The following is a 23,192-nucleotide window of genomic DNA, read 5'->3' on the forward strand; positions in this document are numbered from 1 at the left end:
GGATGGGCATGTTGACTACTTGTCGAAAAGGCCTTATTTTGATAGATAGTTCGTCTTGGTTGGGGTTTCTATATGGGTAAAAAATGTCCAAACATGTCTTGGTTTACATTCCAGTGTCAATACTGGGTCTGGTATCAGGCACTACAGGGACCACCTTTGCCAACAGGAAATCGAACATGTGGGGATAAGTGTGTGGTCTATGTAAGAAAGGGTCATGTCTAGAAGGGATACAGCTTTTGTCAAATTGACGTCAAAATATTTCTGTTATGTAACCCTAACCCTTTCCCTAATTATCCTAACCTGCTACGAAAAGTCAATGTTGACCAAAGCTGTGTCCTAGACAAAACAGTAAGTGTGCTCTATTACCATGTGTTTGTTGCCCCGTGAGATCTTCATTCACTGAGTCTGTGTTATGGTTGATAAATCTTCTTTGATTCATCGTTGTAATATTATTTGATTCTGCTAGCTGCTACAGTATTATCCTACTCAAAATGAGCTCACAACAATAGACCACGGTAGCTGCAGTCGAGTGTTAAAAATGTGTGTTCGACCTAACAAGCATCATCGTGAAATCAAACAACCCGGCCTACAATGACCGTTCGCTATCGGCAAGAATAGCAATCTAGCTAATGGGTCCTTCACAAGAGAGGATATTAAACGTTATTCTGTTTTTCGATTGACGCTTATTAGCTAGCTAGCTGTCTTGCATTCCGTGTATAGAGATAGATGTTGCTAACGACGCTAATTCATGCATGTAAGATGCGTTCTGCAACGTGAATGATTCTACCTCTGACCTATACTCGTAAAATAGCTATCTACATTATTGCCATCGGGCGTCCTCTTTACCGATTACATAAACATATTTAAAACCCTTTGTAACGTTTCATTGCCTAAAATAGCTAGCTAGCAACTTTGTTTCTGACGAATTCCGAAAACGACACGTGAGCAGTCAGACCAGCCAATCAGAGACAAGTGCGCATTGCGATCTCGTGTAAAAAAAGAAAGAAAGGATTTAAAGGGGAAACACAGTCTGCAGGTGACAGACGTTGGTCACTCTTCTTCAGGACCGTGGACAGCTCCCCTCATTTCAAGGTTTGGAGTCACCGGTGCATAGGTTAATTGTTCTAACCTGGAGATCCCTTCATAATTAGAGAGGGGACTGTAGTTTTATTAACCACGTAGTCTACTGTATATTGAGTTCTACAATTATTTAAATAGTATATCTCAACCAGAACATGCAGGATTCTAATTCAGGATTAAAAAATATTAGGCCTAGTTTGAGAGAAAGATTTTGGATGTTTCAAATCTACTTTGTGGTTACAGCGGCACCCGAGACTTGTGGATGATTATGTTCAGGTTTTGCTTTATGGCTCCCCAGATGCTCGATATGGAACAGTTACCTATATTTCCTCAGGGTGACATAACTCCTCCACTCCATTAATAACTCCGCCACCAGCGATCACATCAGTCTGAGGTTTCAGACGGCTACCCGCAGTCTGGCTGGATTCCAAGTCACATGGTCTCTGACCAATAATTGTAACCAAGATGAACAGGCACATACCTTGTGAATTTAATATCCACCTCCAACATCTTGAGTGGATCAATCGGCACATCCGCAACGCATAGGCTGCCTGCTACCGATTGAAAACAATAGACAATGGTTTTGAGTGATACCATAGCATGTGTTCTATTCTGACCATATAGGATCTCCAATAGAGGGTTCCTGTCGGAATCGAATGTGCCTATCCTATCCCAGGAGTGGGGCTATATTTTTTGGCTCCCAAATGTGTCCAAGTGCAGTAGATTTTTTTTTGTAGATAATGAGAGAGACACTGGTTCCTATGGTGTTGACGTTGCGTGTTTACCATCAACATCTTTATAGTGCTTTCGACTGCGGTAGTCAGTTTGGAGCCAAAGAGCCCATTCAAACCCACACCGCCAAAATCCTCTGGTGACTTATCTGTGTCAGTAGGCTAGGCTACATAAAATGCACAACACTTGTTTTCATGATTATTATCTCTTACCTTCAATACCAGCCTAAAATAGTGCATGCTGATAAAATGCATTTGAACCAGAAGAATATTGGATGATGGAAAAACAATTTCAAGCTAACATCTTTATAAGGCTTAACATTGTTTTGGTTGTTAATTCACGAATGCAATGGATATATGTGCATTTACAATGTAATCCAAGTTGACATTTTTTATTGGCACCCACATAGACATTGTGTACACCAAACAATATATGTGTTGTTTAGCACATTTGTTTTAGTGTATGGTAGGCTACCCCCACTGTTCTATTATAGTGAACATCCGGCTGAACATCGGTGAGAGATCCAACGTACATGCATAGCAGTAGGCTTAGTTTAGGAGCCTATGAAATAACCTTATATTTCACCCTCAATGGTGTTATTCCTCATCGTGAGCAGTCTCAGTAGTCTCACTTGTAAGATCGTTTTTCCTCTACTGACATGCTACTTTCCTTGGGTGAATATTCGAAAAGATGTTGCAACCTTTTCAGTGACGTCAAGACTGTTGTGTTGGTCCTGTCTATCCAATCCGAGGCATCGCTGACATTCTACAGGAGCCGAAATGGGTCTAATCTTGCTCTGTAGCTGTCCTCGTTTACCCACCACAACGCCCTTCGGCGGGTGCATGGTGGTACTCGACTGCTGCTTTAAACAGCAGCACTGACATGGAAACCCCATTGCAGTTGAAGAACGATTTCTTTCAAGAGCAGCAGTTCCAGCATCACTGTAAGTGCCAGCACTACTGCGGACCAGAGGAACGCTCCACTAAGCAGCGCAACCAATGCTGCACCTGCAAGAACTGTACCTGTGGTGCAAGAAAAAGCCTAGTTTTTCGCGGGACGTCGGCAACCACTCAAGGAACTTTAAGGACGCCATCCGTAACGTCTTCGAGACAAGGTTGTCAATTTAGCGTCTGTGAGTTTAAGCCCTCCAGTCATGGTAGTTCACCCAGACATCACCACCATCAGCACTGCCACAATCGGCCGCGGGGCAGCCCGAGCAGCAGCCACAAAGAGAGTAACTCGTATAACGAAATAGCCATGAGCAGCTGCAGATACAACGGCGGCGTAATGCGGCCGCTGAGCAACTTGAGCTCGTCCCGCAGAAACCTACACGAGTTTGATTCAGAGTCCCAGCCTTTACAACCAATTTCCACCGCAGATGCATCGGACACCCTAGCATCTAAACCGGAGAACAATTCGACCACCCTGATGCCCTACGCATCGGGAGACGGAGGGGGTGGATGTAACAACAGTGGCAGTAAATCGGGTAAAAAGAAGAACCAGAACATTGGGCAAAAGCTTGGACATAGAAGGGCCTTGTTTGAGAAAAGGAAGCGCCTCAGCGACTATGCTTTGATCTTTGGGATGTTTGGGATCGTTGTTATGGTTATAGAGACTGAACTCTCATGGGGAGCATATGGAAAGGTACGTTTTCAACTCAATCCCGGTACTGTGCAGTATTATCTAGGTCGGGCAAATTAATTGACTGGCATGTTGAGTGGACCAGGAAAAACAGAAAGTTTGATTTTAAAGTGCATTAAACCAGTAGTAGTATAGTCGCCTTGTTTTTATTTACGAATCAAATATTTAGACAGTGAAGACTGAAGATGTATTCCGTATACCATGCAATCAGCTATACTTTACATGGCTGGATAGGCTCTCGATCACTTAGTCCAGGTAGGTTTACATGCTCCATTGACATAGTGACACATGGTATCCCAAGCGTTAAGAGCATTTAGACAGGGTTTACTAATATAGCTTCTTTTGTTTTCTTTAAAAAAAAATATTACTACTGTTTGTTGTATGTGTTGTTGTATTACTATTGCTATTTTTCTTTTTTTGCAGGAATCCTTGTATTCATTAGCTCTAAAATGCCTGATAAGCCTTTCTACAATCATTCTTCTTGGTCTGGTTATCATATACCACGCAAGGGAGATTCAGGTAACATGGTTATTTTTCATGTCATTGTCATTCACATCCCCAGACATTAACTATGGTTATAATAGTGCCATACGTGTTATTACACATTTGCTATTTAAGTGCACAGTGCTGTCATTGCCTGTTAGTATGGTGCGAGTTTGCAGAATAATTCTATTCAAGACATTGATGTGCTCAACCGACTTAAGTTTCAAGTTTTATTGTCACGTGCACAGGATACAGCAGGTGTGAAACTGTCAAGTAAAATGCTTAATTTGCGAGCTCTTTCCCAACAATGCACAATAAAGGTAGTAATATAGATGGGATGAAAACATGTGAAACGTGAAAGAAACATGAGAATACAATTATATACAGGTCTTATATACAGGTCTTATATACAGGTCTTATATACAGGTCTTATATACAGGTTTAGTGCAGTGCCTTCAGTGACTTCAATGAGTGCAATTACTCTGAAATGAAGTGGATTATTTCCAGATGAAGTAGGCCTACATTTCCTCTTTAACGGGTGACATTATCTAATTACGGCATGAAATCAGTTGACTGACATCTTGACCCATACCTTGAAAACATAAGCTGTCAAGCTGTAAGACTTCTGGTGATTTAAAGTACTCAAATATAGCTCTTGAAGTATAGGATTTATAAACACCTTCACGAGGTCAGGAAAAGTGTCTTACCTTGTCATCACCAAAACACTATTGCTCCATTGTTTATATTTTTCTTGCCATTGAAGACTTTATAAACAAGTAATACATTTTTATTTTGCTGTTATAGAATGTCATTCCTTTCCCACTCTTAGCCATATCAATATGTTACTATGATAGTGGCTGGCACTTGCATCTCAAGATTGTGTCCTGCATCTTCCAAACCTCCAGCGGTTAACTGGTCTGGATTGTCAGCTTCATTGAATAGTTCCAGCACTTGGACAAAACTATATTTTATGACCTTGCATCTGAGCACTGTTGCATCACTTATGAGTTTTCTTCCTGCAATTCAGCACCTACGTCTTTGTTGTAGAACCATGTTGTAAAAAAATTAATTAAATGGTGCGCCGTCAATGGTGTTCCTCATCAAGAGGTATAGTCTGGTCAGGAATCCATTACGTTGCTCTACGTGAATGAAATTGACCAGAGAAGAAATGTATTTGCCAATGCCAGGCATTTTCTATAACCTTGCTGAGGCTGCATTGGGCGGGAGGTAGCCTAGCGGTTAAAGTGTTGGGCTAGTAACTGGTAGGTCGCGAGTTCGAATCCCACTAGGCTAATTGCCTTTATCCATTAGCCTAAATGTATATTTAAGCAATAATGCCTGAGGAGGTGTGGTATATGGACAATATACCACGGCTAAGGGCTGTTCTTACGCACAACGCATATACCACAAACACCCTAGGTGCCTTATTGCTATTATAAACTGGTTACCAACTTATTTAGAGCAGTAAAATAAATATTTTGTCATACCCGTGGTATACTGTCTGATATACCACGGCTGTCAGCCAATCAGCATTCAGGGCTCGAACCAACCAGTTTATAATTAGGATTTTAAAGCCCTCAGAGGGATATCATTCATTGAAATTGCTCAACAGTAAAACATGTCTACCTTTCAAATGGCCAACTGTAAAGCTTTCTTTTCTGCATGGGATGATAGAAACATTTTTTGATCATTACCATATTTTGATTCATAACAAAACCATTTACATTTCCTCAGAAATGGTTCTCTATAGTGTGAAGTGTACACTTCCAAGATGGATGATTTCTATGGTTCGTACCTAGTTGTCAGCCCTTTGTATTTCTAGACACCAATTTGAGATTTCATGAATCAAACCATTTTCCGGACAACATCAAAGGGAAGGCAGTATTGTGAATGACTATTGTGATTATGGAAAAAGCACAAATATGCTGAGTGTTGTTTTGGCTCAGTGATATTATTTTCAAAGTAAAATGGGTTGCAATATGTTTGTTTATATTAGAAACATCAGATTGATACGTGTAGTTTACATTCAGTTATTCGATTTTCATATCCTTCAGTCTTATTCAGACTGGTATATGACTCGATATCGCAATTCTAACCTTGGCTAGTGATTCTCACTTAAATTCCATATCTACTGTTTGAAGCTATATTATTACTCAACACTATCCTTCGTCACCCAGGTTGTGGCCCCACTCAATGGCTCTTATATTGCTGCTTGCAGCTGTATCAGTAGTGGTAGTATTGGTATATCGCTCTAGCGCAGAGCTTGCATCCTATCCTGCTCTTTGTATGGGCTATTTTCCATCCTCAGTGAGATGGATGCGCATGCATAATCTATCTGTACTCACAGTTGTCTGTCAAATATAGATGCATAGTTCAGACTGAAGAGAGGTGCCCACACTCTACACTAGCTTCTTGAAAGTCATCTACTTGTCCCAACTGTATATAAGCTGGAAAGAGTTGACTTCCACACCTTTCTGGGCTGCTTTGACAGTACATGGACACCCCTTTTGTTTTCAGTGTCTGAAATGTCCCAAGGTCAGTCAGAGGACATCTCCTGGACACAGACTGTCACAGGCAGGCTTAGGGGACACACATTGTACATGATAGCAAGGATTGGTGACATGGTACAGTAAAAGGACTTCTCTCCGTTTTCTCAGTGTGATGTTTCAAGGTTCAGAGACCCTCCAGACTTCTCTATGCAATTAGAAGCCATCCTCTGTTTTTCTATCCACTATTCTGGATTTAAACGTCAGCAAGCATTGACAAATGTTGTAGGACATGCTATTTCAGGTAATACAATCTGTTCAAGGTATGATACAGATGTCATATGTCTTTTGGTGACAGCTAGTAATCTATAATAATTGTGTCCTTTGTTTCCTCTGGTGGCAGGCAGCTGACTAGGGTGGTGTGTGAACTTAGCTCAGCTTGGAAGCTGGATTTGTACTCTGATTTAGATTTGTCACTGTCACTATTAAGGTTTCATATTATCAAGAGAAAAGCATGTCGTTTGCCCTCTCTAAGATGTTTGATTACTTTAAAAAGGACTGTGAGGGACACTTTGAAATGTGACTTTGGTTTCTCCTTGAGTTAATGTTTATTTGCCAAGAAGCTTTTATGTAAAGGCCAATACAGTGGCCATGTACAGTTTTATGTCATCGCAGAAATCTACCCTTCCTTCAATTGGTTGTCATAATAATAGGTTGAGTCCCAGCTGTCAATCTGTCGTGACTAAAGTCAGCCTTGCCTAGCTTTGTGTGTGTGTGTGTGTGTGTGTGTGTGTGTGTGTGTCCTGTGTGTGTATTAGAGACACCATTGTGTTACTGCAGGAGATGCTATGCGTTTCTCACAGTGAAATCTGTCCTCAACCTGAGACGTCAGACTGGAGTCAGATAGCCATTACTGGCTGGTGACCTCAATGCTTTCACTGAACAAACAGGCTTTCAAGGACACAGATACAGTTGAAGTCAGAGGTTTACATACACCTTAGTCAAATACACTTAAACTAAGTTTTTCACCATTCCTGACATTTAATCCTAGTAAAAATTCCCTCTCTTAAGTCAGTTAGAATCACCACTTCATTTTCAGAAAGTGAAATGTCAGAATAATAGTTGAGAGAATTATTTATTTCAGCTTTTATTTCTTTCATCACATTCCCAGTGGGGTCAGAAGTTTACATACACTCAATTAGCATTTGGTAGCATTGCCTTTAAATTGTTTAACTTGGGTTAAACGTTTCGAGTAGCCTTCCACAAGCTTCCCACAATAAATTGGATGAATTTTGGCCCATTCCTCCTGACAGAGCTGGTGTAACTGAGTCAGGTTTGTAGGCCTCCTTGCTCGCACAAGCTTTATCAGTTCTGCCCACAACTCTATAGGATTGAGGTCAGGGCTTTGTGATGGCCACTCCAATACCACTACAAGGTATTGGACTTTGTTGTCCAATAGCTTGACTTTGTTGTCACAACTTTGGAAGTATGCTTGGGGTCATTTTCCATTTGGAAGACCCATTTGCGACCAAGCTATAACTTCCTGACTGATGTCTTGAGATGTTGCTTCAATATTTCCTCATAATTTTCTATCCTCATAATTTTCCATCCTCATGATGCCATCTATTTTGTGAAGTGCACCAGTCCCTCCTGCAGCAAAGCATCCCCACAACATGATGCTTCCACCCCCGTGCTTCACGGTTGGGATAGTGTTCTTCAGCTTGCAAGCCTCCCCCTTTTTCCTCCAAACATAACGATGATCATTATGACCAAACAGTTCTATTTTTGTTTCATCAGACCAGAGGACATTTCTCCAAAAAGTATGATCTTTGTCCCCATGTGCAGTGGCAAACCGTAGTCTGTCTTTTTTATGGCAGTTTTGGAGCAGTGGATTCTTCCTTGCTGAGCGGCCTTTCAGGTTATGTCGATATAGGACTCGTTTTACTGTGGATATAGATACTTTTGTATCTGTTTCCTCCAGCACCTTCACAAGGTCCTTTGCTTTTGTTCTGGGATTGATTTGCACTTTTCGCACCAAAGTACATTCATCTCTAGGAGACGGGACGCGTCTCCTTCCTGAGCGGTATGATGGCTGCGTGGTCCCATGGTGTTTATACTTGCATACTATTGTTTGTACAGATGAATGTGGTACCTTCTGGCATTTGAAAATTACTCCCAAGGATGAACCAGATTTGTGGAGGTCAACAACAAAAAATGTCTGAGGTCTTGGCTGAACTCTTTTGATTTTCCCATGATGTCAAGCAAAGAGGCACTGAGTTTGAAGGTAGGCCTTGAAATACATCCACAGGTGCACCTGAAACATAGATGTTATATCATTTATATGTGAAACATGCCTCCAGCTTAGAGCAATCCAAACAAAGAGAGATTTACTTATGATATTCTCTTTTCAGATAGTGGTGCATATTTTTGAATTTCAATTGAATGCTACACTTAGAGAAACTATGATATCAAGTAATCACTTGATTTCAGATGCAATGAAAATGTAACCTACAGTTTGAGATTTACTCAGCAAAGTGGCCTCTTAGTGCCTCACTTTGATAGCATAAATAAACCATTGCATTCATTCCTTATTGGGCTGAACCTCTCAACCTAATTCCCTAATGAGATTGAGCGATTTGTTTGTCTCAGTTACAAGATATATGTTCCTATCTCCACATTACACAGATTAAATATTGAGCTGGACTCCATTAGTTATATTGAGCATTCTGAAACCAGTAACCAACCCAGGCTGCTTGAACTCCTATAGGAGTGGCAGGTAGCCGAGCAGTTAGAGTGTTGCGTCATTAATCGAAAGGTTGCTCGTTGATTTGCCCTTGAGCAAGGCACTTAACCCTAATTGCTCCAGGGTCGCTGTTGATAATGGCTGACACTGGCCATGACCTCAATCTCTGAGGGTGTCTCAGGGGGAGTTGGGATATGCAAAAAACACATTTCCAATTCACACATGTACTAATACACAGTTGTACATGTGTGAAATTGGACAAATAGAAGCACCCACCTAATTATTATTATTATTATACAGTATATGGGTGATTCAACGTAAGTGGTGTATATTGCTGTCCCACCCCCCCAAAAAAAAACATTTAAAAAACAGTTAAGTCTCCAAACGTAGAACATTTATTTGCACCATGATATGTTCTAGCTCTATCCAAGGCAATAACAAACATATTGTTAAATAAATATAGTTCATAGTCAGTGTTTATACACCTATTTCTATTGAGAGGTGGCTGTCCCAATCCGTCACTCCTAAACTTCATTTTTGAAAATAAAGCAATCAGTGAATTTTTTAACACTTATTTCAATAGAACATCTTGAGTTTATCTATGATTACACTGAAAGATACTTTTATCTAATTATTCATTTTGTTTATTTCATTTTATATATTTTTTTATCTCTGAAAAATGCTGTCCCCACTTTTGATGTCACTACCGAAGCACACACTTTAAAAGACAGCAGAATGAATGTGCCTTAAGCCACAACACTACACATATCACCAGGAGATGGGATTGCAACCCTCTCCACTATGGCCACATGGTGAGTAGACAGTCTGCAAATATTTTTAGAAAACAAATGAGCAAATTGGATGAATCTTAATGTATTTTTAAGAGGGGTCACTACCAAATATCTAATACAGTTGAAGTTGGAAGTTTACATACACCTTTGCCAAATGCATTTAAACTCAGTTTTTCACAATTCCTGACATTTAATCCTACTAAAAAATCCCTCTCTTAGGTCAGTTAGGATCACCACTTTATTTTAAGAATGTGAAATGTCAGAATAATAGTACAGAGAATTATTTATTTCAGCTTTTATTTCTTTCATCACATTCCCAGTGGGTCAGAAGTTTACATACACTCAATTAGTATTTGGTAGCATTGCCTTTAAATTGTTTAACGTGGGTCAAACGTTTCGGGTAGCCTTCCACAAGCTTCCCACAGTAAATTAGGTGAATTTTGGCCCATTCCTCCTGACAGAGCTGGTGTAACTGAGTCAGGTTTGTAGGCCTCCTTGCTCGCACACGCTTTTTCAGTTCTGCCCACAAATGTTCTACAGAAAAAAAATTGAGGTCAGGGCTTTGTGATGGCCACTCCAATAGCTTGACTTTGTTGTCCTTAAGCCATTTTGTCACAACTTTGGAAATATGCTTGGGGTCATTGTCCATTTGGAAGACCCATTTGCGACCAAGCTTTAATTTCCCGACTGATGTCTTGAGATGTTGCTTCAATATATCCACATAATTTTTCTTCCTCATGATGCCATCTATTTTGTGAAGTGCACCAGTCCCTCCTGTAGTAAAGTACCCCCACAACATGATGCTGCCACCCCCGTGCTTCACGGTTGGGATGGTGTTCTTCGGCTTGCAAGCATCCCCCTTTTTCCTCCAAACATAACAATGGTCATTATGGCCAAAAAGTTATATTGTTGTTTCATCAGACCAGAGGACATTTCTCCAAAAAGTATGATCTTTGTCCCCATGTGCAGTGGCAAACCGTAGTCTGTCTTTTTTATGGCAGTTTTGGAGCAGTGGATTCTTCCTTGCTGAGCGGCCTTTCAGGTTATGTCGATATAGGACTCGTTTTACTGTGGATATAGATACTTTTGTACCTGTTCCCTCCAGCATCTTCACAAGGTCCTTTGGTGTTGTTCTGGGATTGATTTGAACGTTTCGCATCAAAGTACGTTCATCTCTAGGAGACAGAACGCGTCTCCTTCCTGAGCGGTATGACGGCTGTCTGGTCCCATGGTGTTTATACTTGCGTACTATTGTTTGTACAGATGAATGTGGTACCTTCAGGCATTTGAAAATTTCTCCCAAGGATGAACCAGACTTGTGGAGGTCTATAATATTTGGCAGATTTCTTTTGATTTTCCCATGATGTCAAGCAAAGGGGCACTGAGTTTGGAGGTAGGCCTTGAAATACATCCAGGGGTACACCTCCAATTGATTCAAATGATGTCAATTAGCCTATCAGAAGCTTCTAAAGCCATAACATCATTTTCTGGAATTTTCAAGCTGTTTAAAAGCACAGTCAACATAGTGTATGTAAACTTCTGACCCACTGGAATTGTGATACAGTGAAATAATCTGTCTGTAAAATGTTTTTGGAAAAATTACTAGTGTCATGCACAAAGATGTCCTAACTGACTTGCCAAAACTATAGTTTGTTAACAAGACATTTGTGGAGTGGTTGAAAAACGATTTTTAATGACTCCAACCTAAGGTTATGTAACTTCCGACTTCAACTGTATATCAAGAAATATGTCAAGTATGATTTTAGGACTCAAATATGTTTGCTGGTACAAACACTGCATTCGGAAAGCATTGAGACCCCTGGACTTTTTCCACATTTTGTTACGTTACAGCCTTATTCTAAAATTGATTTAAGCATTTTTATTTCCTCAACAATCTACACAATACCCATTTTTTTGCAAATGTATAAAAAAAACACACATTTACATAAGTATTCAGACCCTTTACTCAGTAATTTGTTGAAGCACCTTTGGCAGTGATTACAGCCTCAAGTCTTCTTGGGTATGACACTACAAGCTTGGCACACCTGTATTTGGAGAGTTTCTCCCATTCTTCTCTGTAGATCCTCTCAAGCTCTGTCATGTTGGATGGGGAGCGTCACTGCACAGCTATTTTCAGGTCTCTCCAGAGATGTTCGATCAGGTTGAAGTCTGGGCTCTGGCTGGGTCACTCAAGTACATTCATAAACTTGTCCCTAATCCACTCCAGTGTTGTCTTGGCTGTGTGCTTAGGGTCGTTGTCCTGTTGGAAGGTGAACCTTCGCCCCAGTCTGACGTTCTGAGTGCTCTGGAGCAGGTTTTCATCAAGGATCTCTCTGGACTTTTCTCTGTTCATCCTTCCCTCAAGCCTGACTAGTCTCCCAGTCCCTACCGCTGAAAAACATCCCCACAGCATGATGCTGCCACTACCATGCTTCACCGTAGGGAGGTGCCAAGAGTTCAATCTTGGTTTCATTGGACCAGAGAATCTTGTTTCTCATGGTCTGAGAGTCCCCATTGCCTTTTGGCAAATTCCAAGCGGGCTGTCATGTGCCTTTTACTGAGGGGGGGTTTCTGTCTGGCCACTCCATAAAGGCCTGATTGGTGGAGTGCTGCAGAGATGGCCTTTTCTTCTGGAAGATCCTCCCATCCCCACAAAGGAAGTCTGGAGCTCTGCCAGAGTGACCATCTGGTTCTTGGTCACCTCCCTGACCAAGGCCCTTCTCCCCCAATTGCTCAGTTTGGCCGGGTGGCCAGCTCTAGGAAGAGTCTTGGTGGTTCCAAACATCTTCCATTTCGAAATGATGGAGGCCACGGTGTTCTTGGAGACTTTCAATGCTGCAGGCATTTGTTGGTACCCTTCCCCAGATCTGCGCCTCGACACAATCCTGTCTCAGAGCTCTACGACAATTCTTTCGACCTCATGGCTTGGTTTTTGCTCTGACATGCACTGTCAACTGTGGGACCTTATATAGACAGGTGTGTGCCTTTCCAAATCATGTCCAATCAATTGAATTTACCACAGGTGAACTCCAATCAAGTTGTAGAAGCATTTCAGGGATGATCAATGGAAACAGGATGCACCTCAGCTCAATTTTGAGTTTCATAGCAAAGGGTCTGAATATTTATGTAAGTAAGGTATTTGTTTTATATTTTATAATTGACTTTGTCATTATGAGGGATTGTGTGTAGATTGATGAGAAGAAAAATAATTTAATCAATTTTAGAATAAAGCTGTAACGTATCAAAATGTAGAAAAAGTCAAGGGGTCTGAATACTTTCCGAATGCACTGTACATCTGTCCAAATTAAAGATAACAAGCCATATGTTAGCTATAGGGATTCTTTAAAGTCCAAAATAAGCCAAAATTGTCCAAAATGAAATGGTTACATCTGAAACAATTGACACCATAGAGATTATGGATTCTGTGACAGCCTCAATGAAGTGCCTGTGCTGTCTCCAATTTAAAGTTGCATGCTCTACCAACTGATCTACAGAAGACCACCATGTGTGTAGTGGACAAGTGCACACTTCAGGAAAAGGTGTCGAGTATTGTATTTGGCCAAAACATATTGACATCTATAATGTGCTATACTGTACTGTACCCTACTCTACGGTATTCTACTGTACTGTGCTTTACTATACTGTAACCTACTGTAGTGTAGTGTGCTCCACTACATTGTGCCCTAATTTATTGTACTCGAACTGTGCTCTACTTTACTTGAGTTTCTTACAATTGAAGAAAGGGCCCATGGACTCTTTAACTAGTGGTCTTGATCTTGAGACCACTCAAGATCACAAATTTGGTCTTTAACTTGTCATGGTCTCATGGGCCTGGATCTTGGGACCAATGTTCTGGTATAAATCTTGGCTCCTGGATATGAACTTACTCCTTGGTTTACAAACCATAGCAAAGATGATCTATTATATTGACAAGATATTTGAGTGACTGCTCTAACAATGTAAATATATGTCCTTAGAGATGGAACGCAGATGGGAGGAGGCAAGATCAGGTGGGACCATTCTAGCCAATAAGAGGGCAGATACACGTGTGAACAACAGGCCACAGAGATAGATAGAGGACTCATCTTTGCATCTGTGCCATTGTAGCATCTGTGACAGCATGGGCAGCGCCATTGAGGCTATCTACATTTTAAAGCAGGAGTTGGAATCAAAATTATTGGTTTATATAATTCCTTTCTGTTCTGTTTTAAACCTAAAATATTTTTCATTAAAAACATTTAGCTCCACATTAAATTACTTCCGATAGAGCAGCTTGCTTTGGAGGGGGCAAGCTATTTACATGCAATTGGACAGACGAGAGAGCAAGCGAGAGTGGAGGAGGCGGCTTGCCTTGACGCGCTGGGCATCTTATATGAATTAGGCACACATAATTATACCTACGGAGGACCAGTTCTGTATCTTTGAACTTCAGAGCTGGCTTAACGTTGAACCAACTAGCTAGCTATACTCAGCAAAAAAAAAAATGTCCTCTCACTGTCAACTGTGTTTATTTTCAGCAAACTTAACATGTGTAAATATTTGTATGAACATAACAAGACTCAACAACTGAGACATAAACTGAACAAGTTCCACAGACATGTGACTAACAGAAATGGAATAATGTGTCCCTGAACAAAGGGGGGTCAAAATCAAAAGTAACAGTCAGTATCTGGTGTGGCCACCAGCTGCATTAAGTACTGCAGTGCATCTCCTCCTCATGGACTGCACCAGATTTGCCAGTTCTTGCTGTGAGATGTTACCCCACTCTTCCACCAAGGCACCGTCAAGTTCCCGGACATTTCTGAGGGGAATGGCCCTAGCCCTCACCCTCTGATCCAACAGGTCCCAGACGTGCTCAATGGGATTGAGATCCGGTCTCTTCGCTGGCTATGGCAGAACACTGACATTCATGTCTTGCAGGAAATCACGCACAGAAAGAGCAGTATGGCTGGTGGCATTGACATGCTGGAGGGTCATCTCAGGATGAGCCTGCAGGAAGGGTACCACATGAGGGAGGAGGATGTCTTCCCTGTAACGCATAGCATTGAGATTGCCTGCAATGACAACAAGCTCAGTCCAATGATGCTGCGAGACACACTGCCCCAGATGAATCGCGTTTTTGTCTCGGATTCACGTTTATCTTCGAAGGAATGAGCATTACACCGAGGCCTGTACCTTGGAGCGGGATCGATTTGGAGGTGGAGGGTCCGGGGCAGTGTGTCATGGTCTGGGGCAGTGTGTCATGGTCTGGGGCAGTGTGTCACAGCATCATAGGACTGAGCTTGTTGTCATTGCAGGCAACAATCTCAACGCTACAGGGAAGACATCCACCTCCAAATCGATCCTGCTCCAAGGTACAGGCCTCAGTGTAACACTCATTCCTTCGAAGATAAACACAAACCCGACCATCACCCCTGGTGAGACAAAACCGCGACTCGTCAGTGAAGAGCCCTTTTTGCCAGTCCTGTCTGGTCCAGCGACGGTGGGTTTGTGCCCATAGGCGACGTTGTTGCCGGTGATATCTGGTGAGGACCTGCGTTACAACAGGCCTACAAGCCCTCAGTCCAGCCTCTCAGCCTTTTGCGGACAGTCTGAGCACTGATGGAGGGATTGTGCGTTCCTGGTGTAACTCGGGCAGTTGTTGTTGCCATCTTGCACCTGTCCCGCAGGTGTGATGTTCGGATGTACCGATCCTGTGCAGGTGTTGTTACACGTGGTCTGCCACTGTGAGCATGATCAGCTGTCCGTCCTGTCTCCCTGTAGCGCTGCCTTAGGCATCTCACAGTATGGACATTGCAATTTATTGCCCTGGCCATATCTGCAGTCGTCATGCCTCCTTGCAGCATGCCTAAGGCACGTTCATGCAGATGAGCTGCGACCCTGGGCAAATTTCTTTTGGTGTTTTTCAGAGTCAGTAGAAAGGCCTCTTTAGTGTCCTAGATTTTCATAACTGTGACCTTAATTGCCACACAATGTCCAGCTGATTTTTACAATGGTTAGGAAGAGTGAATGAGTTGTATACACTTTTGTAATGCATACTGTACCACAGCGCTGATAGTTAGTGTCTTAACGACCTTTCCACATGTTCATTAATTGTTTATGGTTCTTTGAACAAGCATGGGAAACAGTGTTTAAACACTTTACAATGAAGATCTGTAAAGTTATTTGGATTTTTACGAATTATCTTTGAAAGACAGGGTCCTGAGTTTAGCTAGCTAATAAGCTTGTGTATGCATAGCGCCACCAGAATTAAAATAAAAACACATCTCACCTTTTAGTAGCTATTAAATCCAATATGAAACGTGGTGGCTATAGTATCCTTAACTAGCATTGAAAGGTTAATCCATTCTTCTCGAATAAAACATCTTTCCCCCTAATTTCTGAATCATGCTTGTAACGTCAGTAGGCTACTAGACTATGCTTCAGGGGGAGGGGTGGGTTGCCTACAAACACACAGGCAAAGATTTTCAGCTGGCAGGTAGGCAGACACAAGAATACGTTTCTGCGTGACAGAGTGAGGGCTTTGCCTTGGCGCTTTGTTGCATTTTTTGTGGGACTGGAAAAAAATGCCTGGGACATAAAATAACGTTATTAACCAGTTTCCATGCTTTTAAAATAATGGTTCTGTTCCGGAAGAGTATATATAACTTTCGTTTGTGGTTCTGATTCTGTTCCTCTAAAAATGTAGTTATTTTCTGGTTTTCGGTTCTGTTCCCTAAACCGGTTCCAACCCCTATTTTAAAGTATTCCATTTTCTTAAACTTCATTGGCTGATTTCTCCCAACTCATAGGAATCCCCACCGAGTTGACTACTTTAAAATGGCGGAAGCTCTCAATGGCATTGTCTATGCTAAAACTTGTTGTATATCCATGATGAGTCCTCAACCTATCTCTCGGACTCTGACAACAGGCACAAGTCTGAAATAAAGTAATTTTTGCGTAAATTGCCGAAATGTCACACGCATCCACTTATATCATTGCATTCGTAACAACCTAACCATTTTTAAACTTATATTCAATCAGATAAGCATCACGTAGCAAATTAGAAATTATATTTTTTGTTAACCAAATTTGACCCTCATTGACCTCCATACAAAATTATGGGATTATGGGAGGAGTAAAACCTCTCACTTTGCCTCTTCCTCTCTGACCACAGGCAACCCACTTTGTAGAAGATAATGCTCTCTGATCATTGGCTGATAATTTCCAACCCCTAGGAATCCCCACCCAGTTGACTACTTTTAAATGGTGGAAGCCCTCAATGGCAATGTCTATAACAAAACAAATGATTTCCATCTAGATACCCCTATTTATCTCAAAGATTGACACATGATACTGAAACGCCTGTTATTTTGCCCAAATAAAGATAGGTAAAGTGTTCATTTAAACATCTAACAACATAATGAATTAGTTGCATAAGTTATTCAATAATACTGTATACAGTATGTCTACCTGACAATCTGATCTGGTCTACCTGACATACTGTATGTTGGAAGACGTGTATTGAAGGTCTGGGAGAAATAGGATACAAATGTGCATTGTATTCCGACCCCCAAATTACACCAGTTCTATAGGAAAGAAGACCGACTAAGGAATGGGATGACCTCAGGGCCTCCTTAATGGTGCCGTCTGGGCAATAATGTCAGCACAGTGGCACAGGCTCACCGCGGCCGGCACGGGTGAAACTTTCCCATGATGAGCAGAGGAATGCTCCCTTAATGATGAAACACTATTTGTATCCATCAGATGACAAGTCATCCGTCTGAGAGCAGCCACTGGACCGTGGTAGAAGGCTATATTTAAAGAGCGATTGGTTAGAATCGGTCACCCTGGCTCTTTGTTTCCAACCACCATTGTACATTTCATGGGCTCGGCTTGTAGGACACCATGTGTAGCGACACCGCTCTTTCTCGCTGTTATACAATGTGTGTGTGTGTGCACGTGCATGTGTGCTTTGTTGCCCTCTCCTATAAATATACTTTTCTAATGTACTTTTGTGTGTGGTCCACTGGTCCATGTGGGTGAAATGGCTCTTAGCCCTGCAGGATTTGAGCTGAGTGACCTGAGAGTTTGTTTGGCTCATCAACGGGGCTTTTCTATTCCTCTGTCCCTCTCTGGCCCTTCTCTGGTATGCTCTTTATTAGGCCATGGATCATAGGACGGACTATTGTTGTAGCATTGAGGGTCTTTTAAACTTCGTAAGCCATAAAACCCTTCAATCTAGTTTATTCTAGCAGGATATAACCTAGACAAGTTATCAATTATGTGCATATGATATACTGTAGAAAGAGACATGACTGCTGTCCCTTATGCCACATACATAATTCCAGGTTATCAGCTGCAGATGTAAGTCATACCCCCCTTCCCTCTCATAACTAGTGCTTCTGCTACTGGCATGGAATATTTAATGCTGAGAGGTAAAGAGCTCGAGTATTGTATTTCAGGTCCTTCATTACCATAATTGCTTTTACCAACCAAGTAGGCTTTCCTTACGTAACCGAGTTTTACATTTTTAATTACATTGTTTTAAAGCAACAAACTTTCAAAACACTTTTGTCACATGAAGTTGTTGCCATTATTATTTATTAAAATGAGAGCTTTTTGTGCTGTGTGCAGACGATATTGTGTTTGAGACGTTTTGATGGCTTAGGTCTGGGAGTAAGAAAGACGATATTGTGTTTGAGCCGTTTTGATGGCTTAGGTCTGGGAGTAAGAAAGACGATATTGTGTTTGAGCCGTTTTGATGGCTTAGGTCTGGGAGTAAGAAAGCGTCTGTCACAACACAGTGGAGTAACAGCTTGCGTTTCCATGTCTAAGTTACACTCCCTTGGAATGGCTTAACAAGCAGGTCTATACCAACAGAGAGCCTGGTTAGTGTTACAGCGTCTCTCAGCCTCAGAGTCTGACAGATGTCAGTGCTCTCAAGGAGCTAGATGTTGTTACGTATGGGCAAAAGCCTCTTTAGTTGTGTGCTTTAAAATGATCTTTGTGGGGGAACCTTTCAAATGTGTTGCTTTGATGAATGAATTTGGTAGAGATGTTGCGTGGGAGTGTTTTGTACACGTAACTGCTTGGAATTTCCTGCAGCTGTCTGTGGGAAGCGTTTGGCCTGCAGGTTAGCTTTAATGAGAGTGTGAAATTTGCCCGGATGTTCAAGTGGAATGTTCTTTGTGTGGCAATGTGGTGTAGGTGGCTGTAGTGTCAGTGTGCCTGTGGGATTGGAGGGCTGTAGTATGTGCAGTGCACGTGCGTGTGTGTGTGTGTCTGGTGTGGGTGGCACTATAGCGCAAAAATCCTGGAGGTGTACATTTGTTATTGTCAGGGTGTCCTTGAGCTAAAGATGTGGAATAAAAGCTTTCTTTGGCAGTGGGATATATATATGTATATAGTTGAATGATTCAACATTCAACATTTTGTCATGTATTATTATCTCTAAATACATCTCATTGATCCCATTTACGCATCCAGGAATGGGACAGCACTTTTTTCCACCATCAAAGATCCTGGAGTTGTACTAAATGCGGATTGATTGGCAGGATGTCAAGTCATCATGTGCGACTTCACTTATCTCCCAAGGTTTTGTGTTCAATCAGGAAATCTGAATGATTAAACATTCTGATGTTTTTGACTGATCCTGCTAACACATTTTGGCTGATATGTGATGGATTTCAGACTTCTTCTGTTTTTTTTTTGTTTGATATGAATTCATCCTGAATTTAAAATGTCTCTTTCATTCTTATTTTGTGGTTCAGGTGTTGCACAGAGAGGAGCCACGGGAAGCACATACTTTACAGGACCAATTACAGAGACTCAAACAGAAGCAGGAAGAAAACGCTGTTTGAAAAGTCAGAAGAAAGATCAAAACACATATTTGCATAATATTTTTCCCCCCACACACACCGGAGGGCCAGATGTCTCTAGACACAGCACCATTCATTTAATCACAAAGCATCATATGATGGCTTCAGTTCAAATGTGGTTTGTCATTTGTTGTATTCTCCTTTATATTGAATGGCATATAGTCACGATGGATATACCCTAGTGAAAGAAAGCTCTCTGAAATTTGCTGACGGCAACGTTTTGTGAAATATCTCCCGCCAGTTGTGACAGCCCCATACACAACCCAAAGATCGAAGTGATTGAGTGCAGGGAGGGAGCGGCTGAGTGCATATTTTGGACTATCGGGATAGTGCAGACTATCGGCATTGCGTGTCAGAGAGGGGAATCATTTGACAACTGTAGAGAGGAACATTAGAGAGGCTCGATTGCATTTATTCCATGTGCAGAGAAGTATTTAAAAGGATGAGGGACAGAAGGAAACGCCATACCTAGTTTTATCTAGATCACAAACACAGTCAGAGATCACTCTCACTGAATGACACCGAGGGGTAGGTGGATCTGTTGGTATGGGGCAATAAGGTCATTAGTTCATGGTAGATCGAAACATTGAATCGTGAGACAAATTCTTATTTACAATGTCGGCCTACCAAAAGCCATGCGGGATGGGTGCTGGGATTAAAAATATAGGACAAAACACATCACTGCAGGAGAGACAACACAACACTACATAAAGAGAGACCTAACACAACAACATAGCATGGCAGCAAAAGATGACAACACAGCATGGTAGCAACTCCACATGACGACAACATGGTTGCAACACAACATGGCAGCAGCACAACATGCTACAAACATTATTGGGCATAGACAACAGCACAAAGGCAAGAAGGTAGAGACAACAATACATCACGTGAAGCAGCCACAACTGTCAGTAAGAGTGTCCATGATTGAGTCTTTGAATGAAGAGATGGAGATAAAACTGTCCAGTTTAAGTATTTTTGCAGCTCGTTCCAGTCGCTAGCTGCAGCGAACTGAAAAGAGGAGCGACCCAGGGATGTGTGTGCTTTGGGGACCTTTAACAGAATGTGACTGGCAGAACGGGTGTTGTATGTGGGGGATGAGGGCTGCAGTAGATATCTCAGATAGGGGGAGTGAGGCCTAAGAGGGTTTTATAAATAAGCATCAACTAGTGGGTCTTGTGACGGGTACACAGAAATGACCAGTTTACAGAGGAGTATAGAGTGCAGGTGGTCCAAAGCATTGGTGGCAAATCGGATGACCGAATGGTAAAGAACCTTTAACCTACGATCTATAAATTACATCTCCGTAATCTAGCATGGTGGAGAGCTTTAGATTGGAGTGAGAGAGATGAAGGGTGTGTAAGAGGAGACAAGTGGGAAAGTATGAGATGGAGAGGGGGTACAGCATGCATGCATGAGTGAGTGTGTACGAGTTGGGATAGAGAATCATTAACGGTGTTGAAATCCGTCCACATCGAAGCTCCCAGTAGAGTGGCCTATCTTCTGCTCTGTGGCCAGGCAATACGAGACCTATACTAATGGGGGAAGTGGCAGATGTTCTCATCAGTCTAACGCGTTGGAATAGGAAATGATAGCCACGTGCAGGAGGTCCCATAAACTTCTGTGACAGATGTTGTGAAGAGTGTAGCGAACGCTGACAGTTAATAATTGGAATCACTGAATGCCAATCAGCCATGACAGAAACTGAATATCCATTGACTGAGTGTGGTAGTAAAGTTTAAAGTTTTGATCAATTTAGTCTGATGCCACCATGATTAAAATGCAAGGCTGCATCTAACCAGAGCTTGTTCAGTAACCTCTGTGGGTTTCCTTCTCCCCCTCCATCCATGTTGTTATTCAGTTATTCATGGTGGACAATGCAGCAGATGACTGGAGGATAGCCATGACCTACGAGCGCATCTTCTTCATCTGCCTGGAGATCCTGGTGTGCGCCATCCACCCCATCCCAGGGAACTACACCTTCACCTGGACAGCGCGCCTGGCCTTCTCCTACACCCCGTCCAAGACGGACGCAGACGTGGACATCATCCTGTCCATCCCCATGTTCTTGCGGCTGTATCTCATCGCCCGCGTCATGCTGCTCCACAGCAAGCTCTTCACAGACGCCTCGTCCCGCAGCATCGGGGCGCTCAACAAGATCAACTTCAACACACGCTTCGTCATGAAGACCCTGATGACCATCTGCCCTGGCACCGTGTTGCTGGTCTTTACCATCTCGTTGTGGATCATCGCTGCCTGGACCGTGAGGGCCTGCGAGAGGTCTGGACCTGCTGCCCTATCGCAGTCACGCTATGCTGCACAAAACACTGCATGAACCATAAATAAGGCTTCATGGTTTGCTGGGGAAACAGGCGTTAACTCGTTATGTGTCATACTTTAGGCTTCCATCCAGATGTAGTGCTCCATCCACACATTCCCAGCAATACCACCATTTTGCATTTAATTCTGATTCTCTGCATGGAAATGTCAAGAGATAGACAATCATGGCCCATAGTTTACGTCTTGTTAGAAGATATGCGAATCTGTTTACATCTTATTTATATTGCACATGAATTAGGCACAATGTTTCTATAATGTATAAGACGTTGAAGTATTTGGCAAGCTGACTCCAGTCTGACACTTATCTGGAACCTTCCATTCCAGATACCATGACAACATGGACATAACCAGCAACTTTCTAGGAGCCATGTGGTTGATATCAATCACTTTTCTGACCATTGGATATGGGGATATGGTACCCAACACTTACTGTGGAAAAGGAGTCTGTCTCCTCACTGGTATTATGGTGAGCCTCACTGCAGAACTGATATTACATTCTCATGCCACAGCTGTGCTCTCTTTTGCAGTGCTGCTTATGAGGTTGTATCTTTGTGTCTTATTACTTTTTTTTTTTTTTTTTTTTAAACCTGCCAATATTTATTTTTTAAATCTCTGTTGGGGTGGCAGTGCGGATACATTCATATTCAGAGGATATCAGAAGTCAGAATCTGTGATTTCCTTTTTGTTTATAGCATAATTCCCTATTATTCCAATAAGGTTCAAAAAACAAATGTAACTGACTAAATACAGGCAATGTGTAACAGTCTGTTTGTTCCTCCCAGGGAGCCGGCTGCACAGCCTTGGTAGTGGCTGTGGTTGCAAAGAAACTGGAGTTAACCAAAGCTGAAAAACATGTTCATAATTTTATGATGGACACCCAGCTGACAAAAAGAGTAAGGAAATACTTCACTTGCATGTCGTTTTAAGTGTAAACATTGGAAAGAATCATCTCAGCTCCCCCGTTTCTCCATTGTGTTCTATTTCAGGAAGACCAAGCATGGTTGAAAATGAGTACAGTATGTTACATGAGTAGTAT

General features: G+C 41.9%; 2 protein-coding genes across 2 annotated transcripts in view; one reads left to right on the forward strand and one right to left on the reverse strand.

Annotated features, from left to right (window-relative positions):
* LOC115101250 (SWI/SNF-related matrix-associated actin-dependent regulator of chromatin subfamily A containing DEAD/H box 1B-like) overlaps positions 1–947 on the reverse strand; it is a 31,526-nt gene extending 30,579 nt beyond the window's left edge. The window contains exon 1 of the mRNA XM_029620596.2: positions 367–947. Coding sequence (XP_029476456.2) covers positions 367–439 — 73 coding nt within the window. The 5' untranslated portion in view covers positions 440–947. The remainder of the gene's footprint in view (positions 1–366) is intronic.
* Positions 948–2,539: 1,592 nt separating this feature from the next.
* Positions 2,540–23,192, forward strand: part of LOC115101251 (small conductance calcium-activated potassium channel protein 2-like) — a 30,395-nt gene continuing 9,742 nt past the window's right edge. The window contains exons 1-5 of the mRNA XM_029620599.2: positions 2,540–3,456; positions 3,877–3,972; positions 21,678–22,096; positions 22,481–22,622; positions 22,939–23,049. Coding sequence (XP_029476459.2) covers positions 2,695–3,456; positions 3,877–3,972; positions 21,678–22,096; positions 22,481–22,622; positions 22,939–23,049 — 1,530 coding nt within the window. The 5' untranslated portion in view covers positions 2,540–2,694. The remainder of the gene's footprint in view (positions 3,457–3,876; positions 3,973–21,677; positions 22,097–22,480; positions 22,623–22,938; positions 23,050–23,192) is intronic.

This window comes from Oncorhynchus nerka, linkage group LG19 (genome assembly GCF_034236695.1).
Source record: "Oncorhynchus nerka isolate Pitt River linkage group LG19, Oner_Uvic_2.0, whole genome shotgun sequence".
Lineage (NCBI taxonomy): Eukaryota > Metazoa > Chordata > Actinopteri > Salmoniformes > Salmonidae > Oncorhynchus > Oncorhynchus nerka.